The sequence below is a fragment of the Puntigrus tetrazona genome, chromosome 8, assembly GCF_018831695.1.
Source record: "Puntigrus tetrazona isolate hp1 chromosome 8, ASM1883169v1, whole genome shotgun sequence".
Lineage (NCBI taxonomy): Eukaryota > Metazoa > Chordata > Actinopteri > Cypriniformes > Cyprinidae > Puntigrus > Puntigrus tetrazona.
In genome coordinates this window covers 7,235,231-7,252,715 of record NC_056706.1, presented here as the reverse complement: position 1 = coordinate 7,252,715, position 17,485 = coordinate 7,235,231, and the positions used below count along the sequence as shown (strand labels likewise).

General features: G+C 35.8%; 1 protein-coding gene across 1 annotated transcript in view; it reads right to left on the bottom strand.

Moving 5' to 3' along the window:
• LOC122350454 (voltage-dependent R-type calcium channel subunit alpha-1E) overlaps positions 1 to 17,485 on the bottom strand; it is a 109,502-nt gene that overhangs the window by 28,446 nt on the left and 63,571 nt on the right. Inside the window, 20 exon segments of the mRNA XM_043246929.1 lie at positions 187 to 246; positions 1,234 to 1,363; positions 1,463 to 1,571; positions 2,098 to 2,310; positions 2,313 to 2,359; positions 3,281 to 4,111; positions 8,826 to 8,917; positions 9,004 to 9,071; positions 9,450 to 9,567; positions 10,089 to 10,158; positions 10,503 to 10,634; positions 10,768 to 10,880; positions 11,408 to 11,520; positions 11,616 to 11,825; positions 12,022 to 12,111; positions 13,073 to 13,126; positions 13,660 to 13,775; positions 14,958 to 15,061; positions 16,587 to 16,777; positions 17,208 to 17,366. Of these exon segments, the coding sequence (XP_043102864.1) occupies positions 187 to 246; positions 1,234 to 1,363; positions 1,463 to 1,571; positions 2,098 to 2,310; positions 2,313 to 2,359; positions 3,281 to 4,111; positions 8,826 to 8,917; positions 9,004 to 9,071; positions 9,450 to 9,567; positions 10,089 to 10,158; positions 10,503 to 10,634; positions 10,768 to 10,880; positions 11,408 to 11,520; positions 11,616 to 11,825; positions 12,022 to 12,111; positions 13,073 to 13,126; positions 13,660 to 13,775; positions 14,958 to 15,061; positions 16,587 to 16,777; positions 17,208 to 17,366 (3,020 nt within the window).

The following is a 17,485-nucleotide window of genomic DNA, read 5'->3' as shown; positions in this document are numbered from 1 at the left end:
ATCACGCACACCATTTTATCTGTAAAAGGCCAGTTGGATGGAAACAGGCGTAAGACAGCAAATTCTGCAAAGATTTTACGTATTTTCTAAGTTAAAACTGGATTAGAAACTAGGCAGTATATTTATGTAATACACTATACTGAGAAACATACAGCAAATGAAAACCATAACAATCCACGAGCTTACCTTGATTATCATTTCAAATGTGAAGACACCAGTGAATACATAATCAAAATAGCGCAGCACCTATCACACATGAAGACAGTAATCCAAAAAGGATTAGAATTGTCAGCATTAGCAAACATGCAAAGACATGAGACTTATGAGACATTGGCATTGTCTGCCACTGACTGCTAAATTTGAACAAGCCAGAATGTTGCTATTTTCATGAGGGATCAGCAGCCAACGTCACACCACTGACATTACCCTCACTGTATAGATTTAAGTTTGTGTATTTCTGAAAGGAAAAGAGGTAACTTATTCAGCTTCTCTTTTTCTGTCTTTCAGTTTTCAACATCGACGAAATAGCTTATGTAATTAGTTTACATATACACAAGATCTCATCAACCATTACTGGAAGAGTCTTAGCATGTAATTAGCTATGGTTTTATACAGCTGGTGCGCTGTCACTAGGGAAATTTAAAACCTGCAACAAAAAATCTCATTTCTATTAGCTTGCAAACAATGCCAAACACTCCATGACCACCAGGGAATAATATCATGAAGACCAGAGAAGCCCAAACATCTATCTACTGTGTATTTATTTATATTGTCAAAAATGAAATATTTTATTTGGAAATAAATTCCCTTTTTTATTTGTTCAAAGTAACAGGCAGATGTTGCATTTGTAATGACATAGGGTAGCTGTAACCTTTCTTTTTATTCAACATTTTAGATTAAATTTACATGCACATGCATGCATTATTATAAGTGGCGTGATAAGATATAAGTAAGTGTTTTTTAAAATGAGTAATTAATTTTTGGATTGCATTGTAAAAGCGTAGTAGTATAGTATAGTAGCTTTAAATATAGCCTGTCATACTGAAGAACATATACATGATCCATCCAAAATATTTGTATTATCTAATGATGGGTAATTTGTTAATTATGTAAGTTAAGCTTAGAAGTACAAATGCAATGTCAATTTAAACCACTGAACTGTAACAGAACTATTTACATATGGTTGCTGTATACAAAATTATTGAAAGACATGCGGTGGAGGGGAATTCTTACTTTGTTCCTGTCTGAATTAGTGTTGACAGGGTCTTCAGCAGCCAAGGCGATGCTGCTGGCGGCGATCACAAGAAGGATTGACATCTCGAAATAACGAAGATTGACAATATAGTGGCAGGCCTTGCGGACCCTGTGAAAAAAATATAAAATAGAAAGAGTAAGAGATGAAATGAGAAAATATTTTTAAAATATGGAATACAGCTGTGGTTCTATAAACATTCAGCCTTACGGGTTGTTGGGTTTGAAGATGAACATGCTGACAGGAGGAGGGGCTTTTGGTGCATCTGGTGTTTCCTCTTCTTTCTCTGTCTTTGAGGCTTCCATTTCTTTACTATTACCTGTAAAATCCAGGTAAATATTAGAAATTGGGAGCTTTTACATGATGGATTTTATAACAACTGGGAGTTTGTTGCACAAAAAGTAGATATTACAGATATATGTAAAAAAATACTATTATTAAAACAATATTATATAATATCAAATATTCAAGACCTTGTAGATTTTATATATAATAAAAATACATCTAATGTATTATTTGTTTTATTTTTAGTGTTATTTTTATGTTTATTTCAACTCAGGGTAACTCATTAACTAGAGACTATCTATAGATCCTCTATAGAATGTATTGGAATATACAAAGGCAAATTACTCATCTACAATAAAATATGAGACTGCCATTTTGAAGCATTAGAAATACATTGGAGTCAATGTCACAAGTCAAATATAAGCATGTGTACAGCTAGTGTACAACTAGTGTACAGCTTGGTTCTCCTGTCTTCCTCTAGTTAGACCAGCACTAACCAACAACAATCAGTCTAGCTGGTCTTATCAGTAGGGTTATCAGAGGTGCAAGGATGCTCAAACCCGTAATGGAGGTCAGCTCCATGGATGGCTGAGTGTCTGTGACCTCTATCACGATGCTGCTGTTGAGGGAGGACTTATCCTGATTCAAGCATCCATGGTTGTTATTATCGGTCTCGCTGGAGCTCAAAGTTGCCTGTGGGGACTGCTGGAGCGTGTTGTCAGTGAGCTGCAGAGTTGCAGGTTCTGAGTCCTGAGGTGGGTTTTTGCGAGGGAATTGGCTGGTTTGGTTTCTGATAATTCAGAGTTGTCTGGTTTGTTCTGCCTGTGAAAGAGGAAAAGTCAACAGCAGAATCTCTCTCCAGGCTTCAAACAAAGAATACTGTCTAGTTGGCTATGAAAAATAGAGATTTATGTAACCTGTCACCATGAAGTTATGTGAACAGAGCTGCTCAGTCATGAAGTCAATTTGTAGATCAACCTGAAAGTTTCTTCACAAAGTTCTAATGGGTTTTTGAAACAGCAGCGTTTGATTTATGAGTTAAATAAGGTCTGTGGTTAAAGGAATAGTTCACCCAGAAATGGACGTTCTGTCTTTAATTGCTCACCCTGATGTTGATTTAACCCCTTAAGACCTTCATTCATCTTGGGAACACAAATTAAGATATTATTGATGAAATCTAAGAGCTTTTTGACCCTGCAGACAGAAACCTAGAAAGGACATCAATAAAATAAACACAAGCACAGAACAAAATCTTAATTTAGATATAAAAAATATCTTAATTTGTGTTGCAAAGATAAACTTAAACTTAAATCTTATGGGTTCAGGTTGACATGATGGTGAGTAATTAATTACAGAATTGTAATTTTTGGGTAAAGACTGCTCTTAATATGACACTCACACTTGTTTTACATTGTAAAGCTGGATTTTTACCAGTCATCAGTCCAGTCTATAGTGTCACATAATCTTTCAGAAATTATTCTGATATGGTGATTTGGTGCTCAAGGAACATTTTTCTTATCATTATCAATGTTGATGTCAGCTGTGCTGCTTACATCACAATGATACATCATTTTTCAGAATTTAATGATAAATAAGAAGTGAAGTCTTTTTTGGAAATATCTTTTGATCAATTAACTTGCCCTTGCTAAATAAAAGTAAAAAATACTGTCCCAAAGATTTGAAGAGTTGTGTATATAAATTGCTAAAATTATATAGATCAAAAGAAATAATTAAACAAACTACCTCTGTTCAAGCACTCTGCCATCTGGACTGATTTCTCCATCATTCTTTGAATCGTTTTCATCTCCCTCATTCCCAGGCCTTTGTTCTCTACTGTCAACACCACCATCTCCTAGTTGTGTCTCTTTACCCCTGGCTTCTGTGTGAGGTTCACGGTGGCGTGGGCGTCGGGGCCTGGGCCCCATATCTGGAGTCAGCATGTCCCCCTGCGCAGGAGGCCTGTACTTACGGACCGCCCGCTGCCGCCTGTTTCCATTCAGTCTGGGGCAATGGTTGTTGATGTCCAGAGTGCCCTCTGGTGAGGTCTTTGATTCAGATGGCTCTGTCAGGGGTAGGTTCAGAGTCACTGGGGGTTCAGGGAGGGATATGTCCACAGGCATTGGTGGCTCTGGTATTGGAATAGCTAAAGGGGGTTCAGGAATAGAAATGGGCAAAGCTTGCTCATCCACAGGCATGTCCATAGGAATAGGTGGCTCTAAGGTAGCCTCTGGCATGCTGGTGGTTGTTGTGGTCTCAATGGCTCTACGCTTGCTGTTAGATGGAGATAATCCAGGCTTCCTGTGGTGATGGCAGCCAGGTGGTCCATCGTGCTCCTCACTCGGGCTGCTGAAAAGGATCTCGCGGCTGGACATCTGTCTATGTCGGCGCAACTGACTGGTCCTCTGCTCCCAAACTGACATGGTCAATCTCCTCCTTCTCTCTCTCCTGGACATGAAAGAGTTAGAGGCATTGAGTGGACGAGCATCAGCCAGACTCTCTGAATCCTCAAAGGAGTAGGCTGCACGGCTCCGGTGAATTGCACGTTTCCTGTACAGGTAGGGCCTCCTTCTCCTCCTGAGGAAAAGAGAGAGGACACAAAATAAGACTGGAAGCCAAACTAAATATTTCAACATCCATGCCACAACAATTGTTTACATTAAATTATCACTGAGCAGAACAAAACCCTTTCTACCCTTCTGAAAAGCCCAACTTTGTCCAGTGGTTCTCAGTTGGTTTTGCTTCAGGACTTATGTTACAATGTTAACAATTTTTTACAATGTAAAAAAAAACTTTACAACATCAAAAATAAATAAATAAATACATAAAATCTATTTTACGATTTATTGTTCATTAGAAGCTTTACAAATTATAAAAATGTAACATTGACATTTATTATTCCAACAGTGAGCTATTTTAATCCATTAAAATTTACAATTTACTATTAGTTTAATATCACACAGTTTGAATAATTGCACATAATTTTTTTCACACTTAGTGGCCAATAATTATTTGTACAAAACACACCTGTCCACACTGGAATACACTTTTACCAAGTGACAGATGAATTTGCACCCAAATAGATTTATATTTTTCACAGACGACAAAAAATATTTCCTATCTATTAAATGTTGATAAGATTCTCAAGAGCCAATATATATTGACATTTAGTGTTTACCTTAGAAAACCTGTGACCCACCAGTCAAGAACCACTGGCTTAGAAAATTCAGTTGACAGCTGGTTCACCAAAAACATTTTACTAGTTAAGAAATATGTAGAGCACCAGCATCAAAAAACAACATCACGGTGAACAAGTGTACTGCTCAGGTCAGCTGGGTAGCTGAATATGAGAATTGAAGTATCTGTGGGTAAAATATTTAACATACTGCTGTTAACAGGTACTCTGCAACATGTGGTAGAAAGGGTCCATTAAATTTGTTTTCATGACTTTGTATTTTTGTGTGACTGGAATTCATGATCCAGCTCATGGTTTCATGGCCCAGCAGAGATGGAAAACTGGATAGAGTTGCAATATTAAAGTGAAAAACGAAACAGCAAAACTGGAAATAGAGTTGATTCAGAATGGGGAGAGAAAAAAAGTGCAGGAGATATCGCTGCAGGAAACTGACAAATCAAATTCCAACCAAAGATCAGACTTGAAAATGTGAAATCAGACATTTGATAGAGATGGTGGAACAGAAAGCTTCACCCAGATAGATAAATTAGGCGGTGCTGAATGTTAAAATTGAAATAAAACAGACTATTACTTACTGGTACTTGTACTCTTGTGAGGTCCGTGTAATCAATGAGCGATTGGTTGAAAACAAGACATTAGTGCTTTCGAGAACAAGGACAAAACAAGCCAAGCATCACAGCCCAAAAATATTATTGACTAAAGCTGGTTTCAGTTACATTTTAATGCATTACTAAAGCCAATTCATTTATGTTTTATAACTCTTTTTTACATTTGTTTATACAATTTGTGATTATAAATTGAGTCTTTTAAACATAAAAAAAGTGTTGGGCTGCGTAGCAGGGCAGCAAAGCGTCACATGACAACATGATGGTAATTATATTAGATAAGAAGCAACAAATACAGTATTCTGGAACATTTTGAAATGCTGAGACAGTAAGAAACATGACACAGATATAAGACATATATAAATGGGATTCATATGCATAAGCACACAATATCAGAAAGAGATAGCACCCTGATTCATTTCTTTAGTAGTCAACTGGTCATTCATATGCATTTCCCGGGGATGACTTCCATAGTTGTCATGCTAACTGAAGACATGCATTCATTTCCCAGTTCTCGTCAAGCAGTTTCCGACATGCTGCAACAGCCTTTTTTTAAACTTTGAAGTAAACATGCAAGATCCAAATGCCACAGGCCACAATTTCCAGTCTGAGTTCACTGACAACCAGCTCTCACATTATCTCCCAAAATGCAGTAGAGAAGAGACCCTGTGGTATTCACATCATACCAATGTATTCTGACAAAGGCATGGCCTCCATTGCCTCATACAGAATCTTGTTGTTTGGTTTTGTTTTCAGTAATTGTCCAGCAAACGTATTAAATTATCCTCTCATTATTCAATAATGATAGTAAAGCCTCTTTTCTATACAACAACAATCATCACAAACATTGGTTATTAGTTATTTCAAATTAGGAGCATGCCCAAAAAAGGATATATATTACAACAAATGTTTTCACAGGGTCCAAATATAACATTTGCTAAACACCAAATTAGAATAAAGGCTGGATTTAAGGTAATCAAATTTGCCAATGACCAGCAACTATAAGAAATTATGTATTATGTTACATTTCAACATAAACTGTAAGAAAGATGTTAGACATGTAAAAGAATGTCTTCAAATTATTAGGAAGATATAAACATCTGACACAACTCATGTATCCTAAAAAAAATTATCACAGTGGGAAACATACCATTAGAAGTTTATCTAGGAGGCTGGGATGATTTTTTTTCTTCACTCCATGTGGCAACACAATATTTCTCTCATTAGGCTCCCAAATAAATATGACAGAAAAAACATCACGACATAGCTTAACATATTCATGACAGGTGCAAGATGAATACTGACTCATCTTGTACATGATACTATAAATAATGCTGTTTTTCCTATTTGCCACTAATAGGCAAGGTAAACAGCTAAATAAATCAATCGACATTAGGGATGTAACAATGCATGGAACAAGCCAAGTCAATAAAAATAAGCTATAATTTAAGTCGGTCGAAATGATAAACGAATGCAGAGACTTTCTTGGGTGGGGATTATATGAATGTATGTCTGGTGGGAACTATCTTCAGAAAAGTTTAAATTGTATTTTCTTTTCATCTTACCTCAGTATAATGCCTATTAAGGTTGTGTTTAGAAGCGCCATGCTGCTTTTTTTATAGCAAAGAAATGCTATATTGCGGCTGTTCCATAACAGCCACCTGCTGTCAAAACCCGTTTTTGTTTTGTTCAGGTATGTTTTATGTAGTATACTTTCACAAACCTAAAGTTCAATTTCAAATTCTAAAATGAAAACGTCCTCATGGAGCATGTATACAGGATCTTCGCTTGGACTGTGATTAAAATTCAGTAGTTGCCTCTAATTTTAAATGTAACCAGCACAAGCAAACCCTTAGGCTGATGATACACTGGACAACTTTTTGAGCAATGTTGCCAGGCAACTTTAGGAAATGTTGCTGTAAACGTTCAACCAGGTGAGACACAGGGCCCAAGACTGATTTAAATTATCCAGATATAAATTTGTTACATATTCTCAAATTAAAAATGCCCAAGCATCATTGCTGAAAAAAGTTGCCTGACAAAATTGCAGTGGCTTAGTGTGTTAATATGAAGATTTTTTTTGGTTTGTATTATTTGTTTATATGATTTTGGATTTGTACAGCATTTTGTCTGAGAAATAATAAAAGGACATCTTATAATTTGTCTTAAATTACATTTTGTTAAAAAAAAATGTTTTCATCTCTTCAGAAAATTGTATTGTTAAATCTTTATCGTGAATCATATCCCATTGTAAGTTAGATGAATTGTTACATTCCTAACTGTCGTACATTCATATAACATTTCTCTCATATCACTTGCCATTGGCAAAAAAATGTAGCAAAATGTTATTTTGGACCCTGCTTTTACATTTCTTGACTGAAATCTTCAAACATTTTCCCCTTTTAGTCACAGTACACAATGGGTTAAGGAAGCACCCTATTTCTCACCTCCAGCATTTAATAGCATGTTATCAGAGGTGAATCCATGCTTATGGGGACTTTCATGATATATAACCACTCTTAATTCAGCATCCAAACTCACTCAAGTCACTAAATGTACTGTGCTATCAATGAAAAAAGAAGCTTCTAAAGCATCTATAATCAATCAAGAGATGTAAAGGTGATTGTAACGTTGAGGACACAGTATGAACGGTCATCCCAACTTGCACATGCTCAATTTCAGAGTCTGACATAACATATCCATGCAGTGTTAAATTCCCAAAATCACAGAAAGATGCATGTGTGTATAAACTTTATTTATATAAACTTTATCTGTGGGTAAGCCTTGTTTTCTCTTAGTCTCTTCTGTTCTTGCAAAGGATATAACATATGACTACATATACAAACTGGCCAGTGTAAAGGCATTCAAACTCTGTAATTCTCTTTTTGATGGGAACAAAGTCATCTCTATGACAACATAATAGACTCATCCCTGCAAAGACTGGGAAGCTTGCCGGTTGCTATGACAACTTGCTGTTGATTTTGAAGCAAATTATTGTGCTTCGAGAATAAAGAGGCCCAAAAATCCCTACGCAATCAACTGAAAGAACATTGTGTACAACCTTCAACAATGGTAAATAATTTTGTTGGTCCCAAGTAACTGCCTCTCGCAAACTAGCTGGAAAAGCATAAGCATCAAAGTTGTAATACTTTTTCTTTACTGTTTCTATAACTATGTAGCGTTTTATTTCAATGGTGTAGCATGAAAGACATATCTGTAAAAGCAAAGACTTCAACTGTTTATATACCCTGGCAACCATACAGCAATATCCCTGTAGACTCAAGCTAGCTTGTGCATCTAGGTCAATTTGGCCAGGTACTGAAGCTGCAAAGTCCTACAGGTATACTTTACAGACATGCCAATTTAGATGTCTATGAAACCAGACTAAAATATCTCAGACATAAGACTGGTGTTAGTAGTGTTAGTTGGTATGTTAGCATCTCTTGTGAGAGGGCGAACAAGCAGGCAAGGGTGTACTTGTTTCACTTACTCTGAGGACATGAAAGAGGACATGGGCCCAACCTCCTTGGCTTTCTGCAGGGCATGTTTCTGATTAAACGCCTCTTCCTCCTCCTCTTCATCCTTTGGAACAGCAAGGCGTTTTTGGTTATACAATTGCCTTACAAATCCTTCAGCATATAAAGCTAAAAGAACCTTGCTGGATATACCTTTGTGAGCTCCTGGGCATTGGCCAAATTGTCAACAGCGATAGCCAAGAAGACGTTGAGCAGTGTATCTGACCATTTTGTCAAGGATTTTGGCTCAAAACAATGAGCCATACAGCAATAACCACCAAAACTAAGAAGGGAAGATTTAACCCAACATAAAGCATTATGCAATAAGCACAGAGTTTCAAGCAAACATGCACTAATCTTATAAGCTTAAAAATGTCAGGCAAATGAAAAAAGCTAGTTTCATTTTACTGAAAGACCACAGAGAAAACTGTAGTAAAGAATCATAAACATAAAGAAAAAAAGAAATGGGTATTAAGAAGGAAAAAAGGTCAATTTTGATTTCATGTTGACTTAAAAATGAATGAAGGCATTTAGTGAAAACCTGAAGCATATCACAAACACACACTAGACACTAAACAGGAAAAATCGATGTAGGATACAATTTCCAAACAGAGTCAGAACAATGAAGTAGACAGATGACCACATCCCTGACTTCACGCCACCTTGAGACCTGATGCCATTGTACATGACTTCATTCCAGTCCTCGCCAGTGAGAATCTATAAATGTAGTGAACTTATTACAGGTCCACATGTAATCTAACGTAACACAGAGCTTCCAATATTTCTGAAGAATAATTTGGCAGATGCCTCCCCTTGCATGTATGTCTATTAAATATTTTAGCTAATCTGATAATGCTTAGCTAATCTATTACCAACAGAAGGAATACCAAATTTATTTTACCAAATTCTATTCCACAGTTTTGTAACCATTTTCACACAATTTTTAAACACAAACAAAATCTACAAATTTTGTTTGGGCATAAAAGTATTTTTTTGTTGTTGTTTGTTTTTCATCTTTATAAAGGGAAGATAGTTTATGTTTTGTAACTAAGTATGTTTTTGTTCTGTGCCTTGACCTTATTTCCTCTGTATCTGTGCAGTTAACACTGTGTGTTATGCGATACAGTGTTATCTGTGTGTTAAGTTTTGGTCTAATTAATTAGCCTTCATTCTAAACCACTCTTCACTAAGAAACATCTTTTGCATTATACTCAGATTACAACTGAGTGAAATCTTACTTGAAACACTGTCATGATGGCTGCTGGAAAAGTGTCAAAATTAGTGGGCGTGTAGTCTTCAAAGATGAACCTAAAAAAAAAAAAAAAAAAAACTCTTTGCAAGCCATTTCATTTAAAATGTATCTGGCCAGGTTAATGAATAATAGATTATCTTATCTATTTTCTATTGTGTTGCTACAGCTGTTACATAAAGTTATAGTTCCACTTTAAACTTTTTTTGTGCATTAAATTTAATGCCATGTTTGATATGGGTATAGTCAGGATTAAAGCAAGCTGAAGACTTAACATTGTTTTTGCAAATTACATTAAGAGCAGCTCATAACTACAGGTGTAGCATCCAGAAATTTTCAGTGAAAAATCTTAATTTAAAACTGTCCATGGGTGCTGTCTCTGCTTAGACTGATAAGATATTACCTTCCACCAAAGAGTTGCATGCCCAGAAGTGCAAAGACCACAATGAAGAGGAAAAGCAGGAAGAGCAAACTGATAATAGACTTCATGGAGTTCATCAGAGATACAACCAGGTTCCTCAGGGATGCCCAGTACCTGAACAACATAAATACAGCATCTCTGAGTTCACAGAAAACTGAGCAAAAACATCACATGCCAATAAATAGTTCATTGTCTCTGCAAGAAGCAAACAAGCCCAAGAGGCTGTTCCAGGCAAGCTTGCACTTACTTTGTAATCTTGAAAATTCTCAGTAATCGCAAGGCACGCAGAACGCTGATCCCAAAGGATGTGCCAGGTCTGAAGAACCCCCAGAGCACCTCAAAAATGCTGCCCACTATCACCTGGAAGCATTTCAGGAATTTTACCTTTTTAAATATGCCACTGCTGTCGAATGTACATCAGTGATATGCATTTGTGATATATACATATAATAAATTGTTGTACAATAAATTCAACATCAATTTAATAATTTCACAACATGACCAATAATTTAAGACATCTGATGTAGGCAAAAATCACATTTCTAAGCGGGATACAGATATTTGATGTGTTTAAAACCATCTACTTTTCATTTAACTTATTAATTAAATAAAGCTACATATTGATATTCAGTGATGGGTCCTAAAATTTACATTAAAATCAGAGACATGTTCATAGTGCTCAGAGAGGAGAAGTATAATCTCAAAAAGTTATGAATGTTACTATGTTTTCATCTGCTCTTATTTCTTGCACTGCTTTTATCTTTCTTGGAAAAAAAATATGAACACTCATATTTGGAATCACCACCTTGATCCTTTTTGACACTTGCACTGTTGTGCTATCTTCATTTCAAAGAAGATTACGAGATAGATGACAGAAATACACTTACCCCAAAATCAAAGCAGTTGAAGGAGGAGTGGAAATAGAGTCTGGGTCCGAGTCCATACATCTTGAGAAACATCTCTGTAAGAAACAGGCCCAGAAACAGGAACTCTGCATAGTCTGCAATAGAAAGAAATCCTTTCAAGTTAAGACTATTGATCATGTATGACAGCATATCCATTGAGAGAAAATACTCATTTTGTTTGTGGTCTTACAAAGGAGACTTGACAACCAGTGAGGCTGCTTGTGGTGTACGATGGCAACACAGAAAGTGTTGAGAGCCACCAGACTCAGAACGATCCAGTAGAAGGTGTGAGTCTTCACCATACGGCGAACGGAGATCCGTAGCATGCGTTCTTTCCGACGGAAATAGGATGTTGGCCCTCTTTTAGCACTGCGTATGCTGGCTCTGTTCAATGGCATCCCTGAAAAACAAAAATATTTCTGAACGACCAAACCAAACTTGATCCACTTTTTATATACTTGTTTGAATAAGGAGATTATTTCAGCTGTGTGTGAATGATACAGTATTTTAAAAATGTGCATATAAGGATATATGGGTAAATATTTAGCATCATGTAGACAAGAAATGAAGGAGACCTGTTCGAGGAAACCACTCACCTACAGACGATATGTCAGCATACTGTTCTTCTGGAGCTCTCCGAACATCATCCACCCCTCTTCTCTTTATTGTGGTGGCTCTCTTTAGAACTGAGAACACAAACCAAATAATTTATCTCATTATCTTATCTCATTTATTTTATGTCAAACTAAATGAGTAACATATTAATAAACCAAAACTGTAAAAAATAAAATAATATACAGGTTATAAAACATTGACATAGTTTACTTTTTGGTCATGCCCTGCCCATGTCATGCCATAACTTATTGTATTACAGGAATCCAAATATAAATACATAAATATAACTTAAATAATGAACTTAGATAATGCATAAAATCAATGTAAAGTATGTCTAGGTGGATTTCCATCTGTAGCCCTAGGGTAGGTAGAAAAACTGCACCTAAAGCAAGTTCAAAGTGTATGCTTTAAATGCCTAAAGAGAAACTATCGCCCCATTGTAATAATTTACTATCAACCCTCATATACAATGCCCAAAACAGGTCTCAGTCTCTCCTGACACCCTAAAAATTGTTTTCCATATAGTTGTTCCACAGAGTTGTTTTTTAAGACAATCATGTTAAATGGTATGATGGGACGTTTACATCAGAAAAGCAGGGACATCGAAATAATGGTTCACCATGGTAACTGCCTGTTTTCCATTCACACAGCCTCTGGGAAGCTGTCAATCAACATTTAATAAAAAGAAAAAAACTTGTTTGATTCTGGGGAAAACCTGTCGACTTGTATAGGGTTTGGATGTCATGTGGTGGGTCTTCGCCTCACAGATGTGCACCATGAGCAAATTTTTTTTTATTGTGACATCACTCTATTGTATATATAATCCCTATGCTGTATTATGGGACCAGAACAGGCTTTATTTGCCAGAACAGGCTATTGAATAAATGACGTAATCTGGGACAGAGAGAATGTGTATTTACTAGTATGTTCAAAATATTCATATGACCCTAACCCTGACAAATAATTAAAAAACCGCATCCCACAATCTACGTGGGAAAATGAAAGAAAAACAGCAGAGGTCAAACATCTCACCATCCAAAGCAGAAGGTCCTGAATTCTTGTTCTCTTCTGCAAGCATCACCTCCTCTGCAAAATAAAAATGTATTTAAATACAATTCACGTACAATTCACTAAAAAACTGGCATTTTAAAATGAAATTTATTAATATAGGATTTTGGAAAACTTCAACAGATATTTCAGATTTAAACTATTTATAGAACACTAAATGAGCAAGCAAATTTGTGACCGATCATGTGCACCAATTTTGTGTTCTGGTTTTCATACTTCTAGCATAAAATGCATTCTGGATCATTTTTAAAACATGCTGAAGAACATGATAATTATGTTTTGGGAATTTAACTGCTGCCAGTTAAATCATTTTGAAATGTATATATTTCCAGTTTATGTTTCACTTGAATTGTTACACTGATATATAGCAAATGTAATTTGCTATGAAAAAATTTGCAAAATAGAAGTATTTTCTTTTACAAGTGTTTCTTGTTTTTTATGGCACTGAGCATCTGCTGTAGAATGGGGCGATTCTGTAGCACAGTGTGTTTTGACAGATTTGATTTATTTGTTTTGCATGGTGCATTTGCCAGCTCAGTATGTAAAAGTACCTGCACGGTCGATCCAGGCCCGATATCCGTTCAGCTCCCTCTCGATCTGTTGCTGTCTCCTGAGCTTCATGAAGGCTCTTCGGTTCTCTACCCGCTCTCGCTCTTTAGCAAACTCCCTACATGATCCAACAGCATACAATTACTCACACAGAGAAGAACCACAGGGACGACACACTTAATTTATCCAAGTGTTTCACCTGCAGAGTGAAGGAATGAAAGGCAGAGAGCGACGCTGCATCCCAATTTGCATAATTTTTAAAAAAAAGTTGAAATCACACCAACTTGTGGCATCTATTACATTATCACTGCTAAAGAGGTCATATGATGCGTTTTTATGTATTCCTTTTTTTTTTAGGCAGAGTCATGCTCCATTCTGATACATTCATGCAAATTCACACCAAGATTGAAGCTTGTGGTTTACAGTTACATTTCTGACACATGATTGTGATTGTGTAAAGATATTAACAAAGCACTCGGCGTTCAGATGGCCAATTAGCACACTGAACATTTTAGAGGAAAAGGTTTTGTAGAAGGACTGGGCATACAGGAGCTGCAATAATGTACAATTTGTGAAAAATAATGTGCATGTGCAATGCATGGCCCCTTAAACATTATTTTTAATGAAGAAACAGTTTTGGGCATAACATATATTAATACATTTTAAGGTAACGCACACATTGTAGTACATGACAAATTTTATTAAATTTCCTTTATGTCTCACTATTGTTTTATTCTTTCATCAAACTCAAATGTATACACTTTTATGTCACAAGAGAAGTGTGCACATTTAGGTTGCACTGGAACTAAACAATTTTAAATAATTAAGGTTTTTTAGCAAATTTAAATGCTCTTAGAAGGATAACTGGCTGCTAAAATTCAGCTTTGCCATCATAATAGTAAAGTACATATAGTATAAAACAATTTTATATGATAATATTTCACACTATTTTGGTTTTAACTGTATTTTTCATGAAATCAGCAGCCTTGATAAGCACACAAGACTTTATTCAAAAATACTCAAAAAACTGGTATTGTTTGTGAATAAAGTAAAATGAGAAATGTGTAGAAATGTGTGAGAAATGTGTAGAAAGAGAAACAGAGAAACAGAGGTAAAATTAAGTTACTACACATACAGTGGGTATGTGTAGTAACTTAATTTTACCTCTTGTCTCTAGAGATTAAGTTAATACATTTCACATTAACCTCTGATAAAACTCATTACCCCTGTGCCTGCTCAGACATCAGGTTAGATGTAGTGTCAGTTTGTCTTAGAGTCCATTGAAGAAAACAATACTTACCCTGACAGGACTCCTAAAACCAGATTCAACACAAAGAAGGAGCCAATTATTATTAGAGGAATGAAGTAGAGCCAATTCCAAGTAGAGCCTAAGGCATCGTTGGTCTGTGCAAACACAAAATAGGACGTGATCAAACCAATGAAAATAATTCATTATAGTTTCAATCTGCAGTAGCTACTAAATCTACCAAGTGTCAGGGTTAGTATGGTCACAAAACAATACACCCTTCCTTTGTAACAGTGACGATTCAGTAGGGCTCTGTTCTGCAGTGTAAAGGGTGTGATCAGTGCGTGGGCAGGTGGCATTGTTGCCCAGCTGAGCTGAGAGGGTTATCCCCGCATCCTGACGCAGCTGCATCAGCTCAGTTATGAGTGTGAAAAACACCTCTAACTGTGGCTGCATGACTCACGTCAATGCATGACACCATGTGACTGATTAAAAACGCTATGGATCCTTCAGACATTCAGAATTATGAGATTATGACTTTTAAATATCATTATTAAGTAATCGGAGCCACAAAGGATCATTTTCACCATATTGAATATTTTAAAGGTGCAAATATAAAAAAATTACTTTCGAAATTCCATTTTAAGATTTTATAAATTATATGTTTAAAGTCACCTTAAATTTGCTTTAATTAATTTTTTATGTTTTTAAATATAATATTTCCTATGTTTTAATGGAATGTAGCAGTGTTAAAAGCAGGATTTTTCTTTTTTTTTTGCAAAATCATGAATAAACAACATAGGCGCAAACAGTAACTCTAATCTTTCCAATTCTTCAAATTTTTTCCAATTCTTCAATCAAGTTGGCTAAGCTTTTCTTTAGTTGTATGAAGATTTTATATTAAACTAAATGCATATTAAGTATAATGCATATTAAATACAAATTAAGTCTTCTTCCACAAACATTACATATTAAAACAAAAAAATTAATTCCATGCTCAGATACCAGCACTACTGTACGAAGAACAAAGAAGAACAGAGCTAACTCAGCATATAAATGGTACTGGAATGCTAGCAGTCAAGCTAATTCCACCAAAAGCTCAAATGATCTAATGCAGACTAAAGACTGTAATCTAACACCTCTCATTTTCAAGCACTTGGTACTGTTTATAGAAAAAAAACACTTTGACAAACCCTTTCTGTGACTTGTTATAAAAAGGAAGTTGTTACTGTGCTTGAATCAGCTTGAAAGAAGATCAGAAGTCAGGGGAAAGCTACACAGTGTTGTACAGTATGTACAATCAGTGTACAAATACTATCACAGCCAGATAGAATCCAGAAAGAGGAAGTTCTTCAAACATAAATCACAACTAATTCAACTAAAATGGACCAACCATAAATGCAATTTCATCATTCAAAACTTGAGTGATTTATCTTCTTATTTTGGGGAAAACAGAAGGAACAGTATTAGGGAACAATGTAAATGTAAGCTACCTGCATGAACACAACAGATCAATGTCTCCCAAAGCTACAGCATCAACAAAAAGCAAAGACATACTCATTTAACCAAAACCTCGACCAGTTTACTTTACATCCAGTCATTAAAATCTATGAAATACTACAAAGAAGCTATTGAAAGAGAAACAGACTTGCTACATATCATTCATCTGATAGAGAAACTCACATTATAGAGTACAGCTGTCCAGCCTTCCATGGTGATGCACTGGAAGACAGTGAGTATGGAAAATAAGATGTTATCAAACTGAGTGATGCCATCGTTGGGTCCTTGCCAGTGACCAATGCAGTTATAATTTTCAGGACAAGGCTTGGCCCCACACGGGAAGTCAAGTTCAGATGAGTCTGCTCTCTCAGAGTCTGCATGAGATGAGAAAGATGTTTTCCATGAATTGCATACTGACTGTAAATCCATATATATGAATGTTAGTAACCAAATGGTTTTGGGTTCTACTGACTTTTACTGTATGGGCAATAAAATACTTTGGATACCAACATTCACAATATCTTCGTTAGTGTTCCACAGAAATGAGTTCAGATGTGGAATCTCTTAAAGGGGGGAGTAACTGATGACACAGTTTACATTTTTGGGTGAACTATCCCTTTAAGAACATGGAGTTATTTATATTCTAAAGATTTAAATACTTAGTTTGGATTCCAGCATCTGAAAAGCACACACACACATATATATATTGATGTACTCTGTCTGTATATATATATATATAAGTGAATGTGTGGGTGTGTGCATGTTCTTTTTCTTGTGTGTGTGTCAGAGTGTGATCCTCCTTACCTGTAATGTTTGAAAAAGCAACACATCTTTTGTGGAGTTTTCCACTGTAGAACTCTAATCCGATAATAGCAAACATGAGAATGGCAAAAAACAGCAGCAGCCCAATCTGTAGCAGTGGCACCATCGCCTTCATTATGGATTTAAGAACTATTTGCAGACCTTTAAAAAAAATAGGAATATATAGATATCAATAAAACTTATTACACACATAATCTAAACAAAAATATCAAACTGTACTACTCACTTCTTCACATGTGAATAAACTTTAACACTACAGC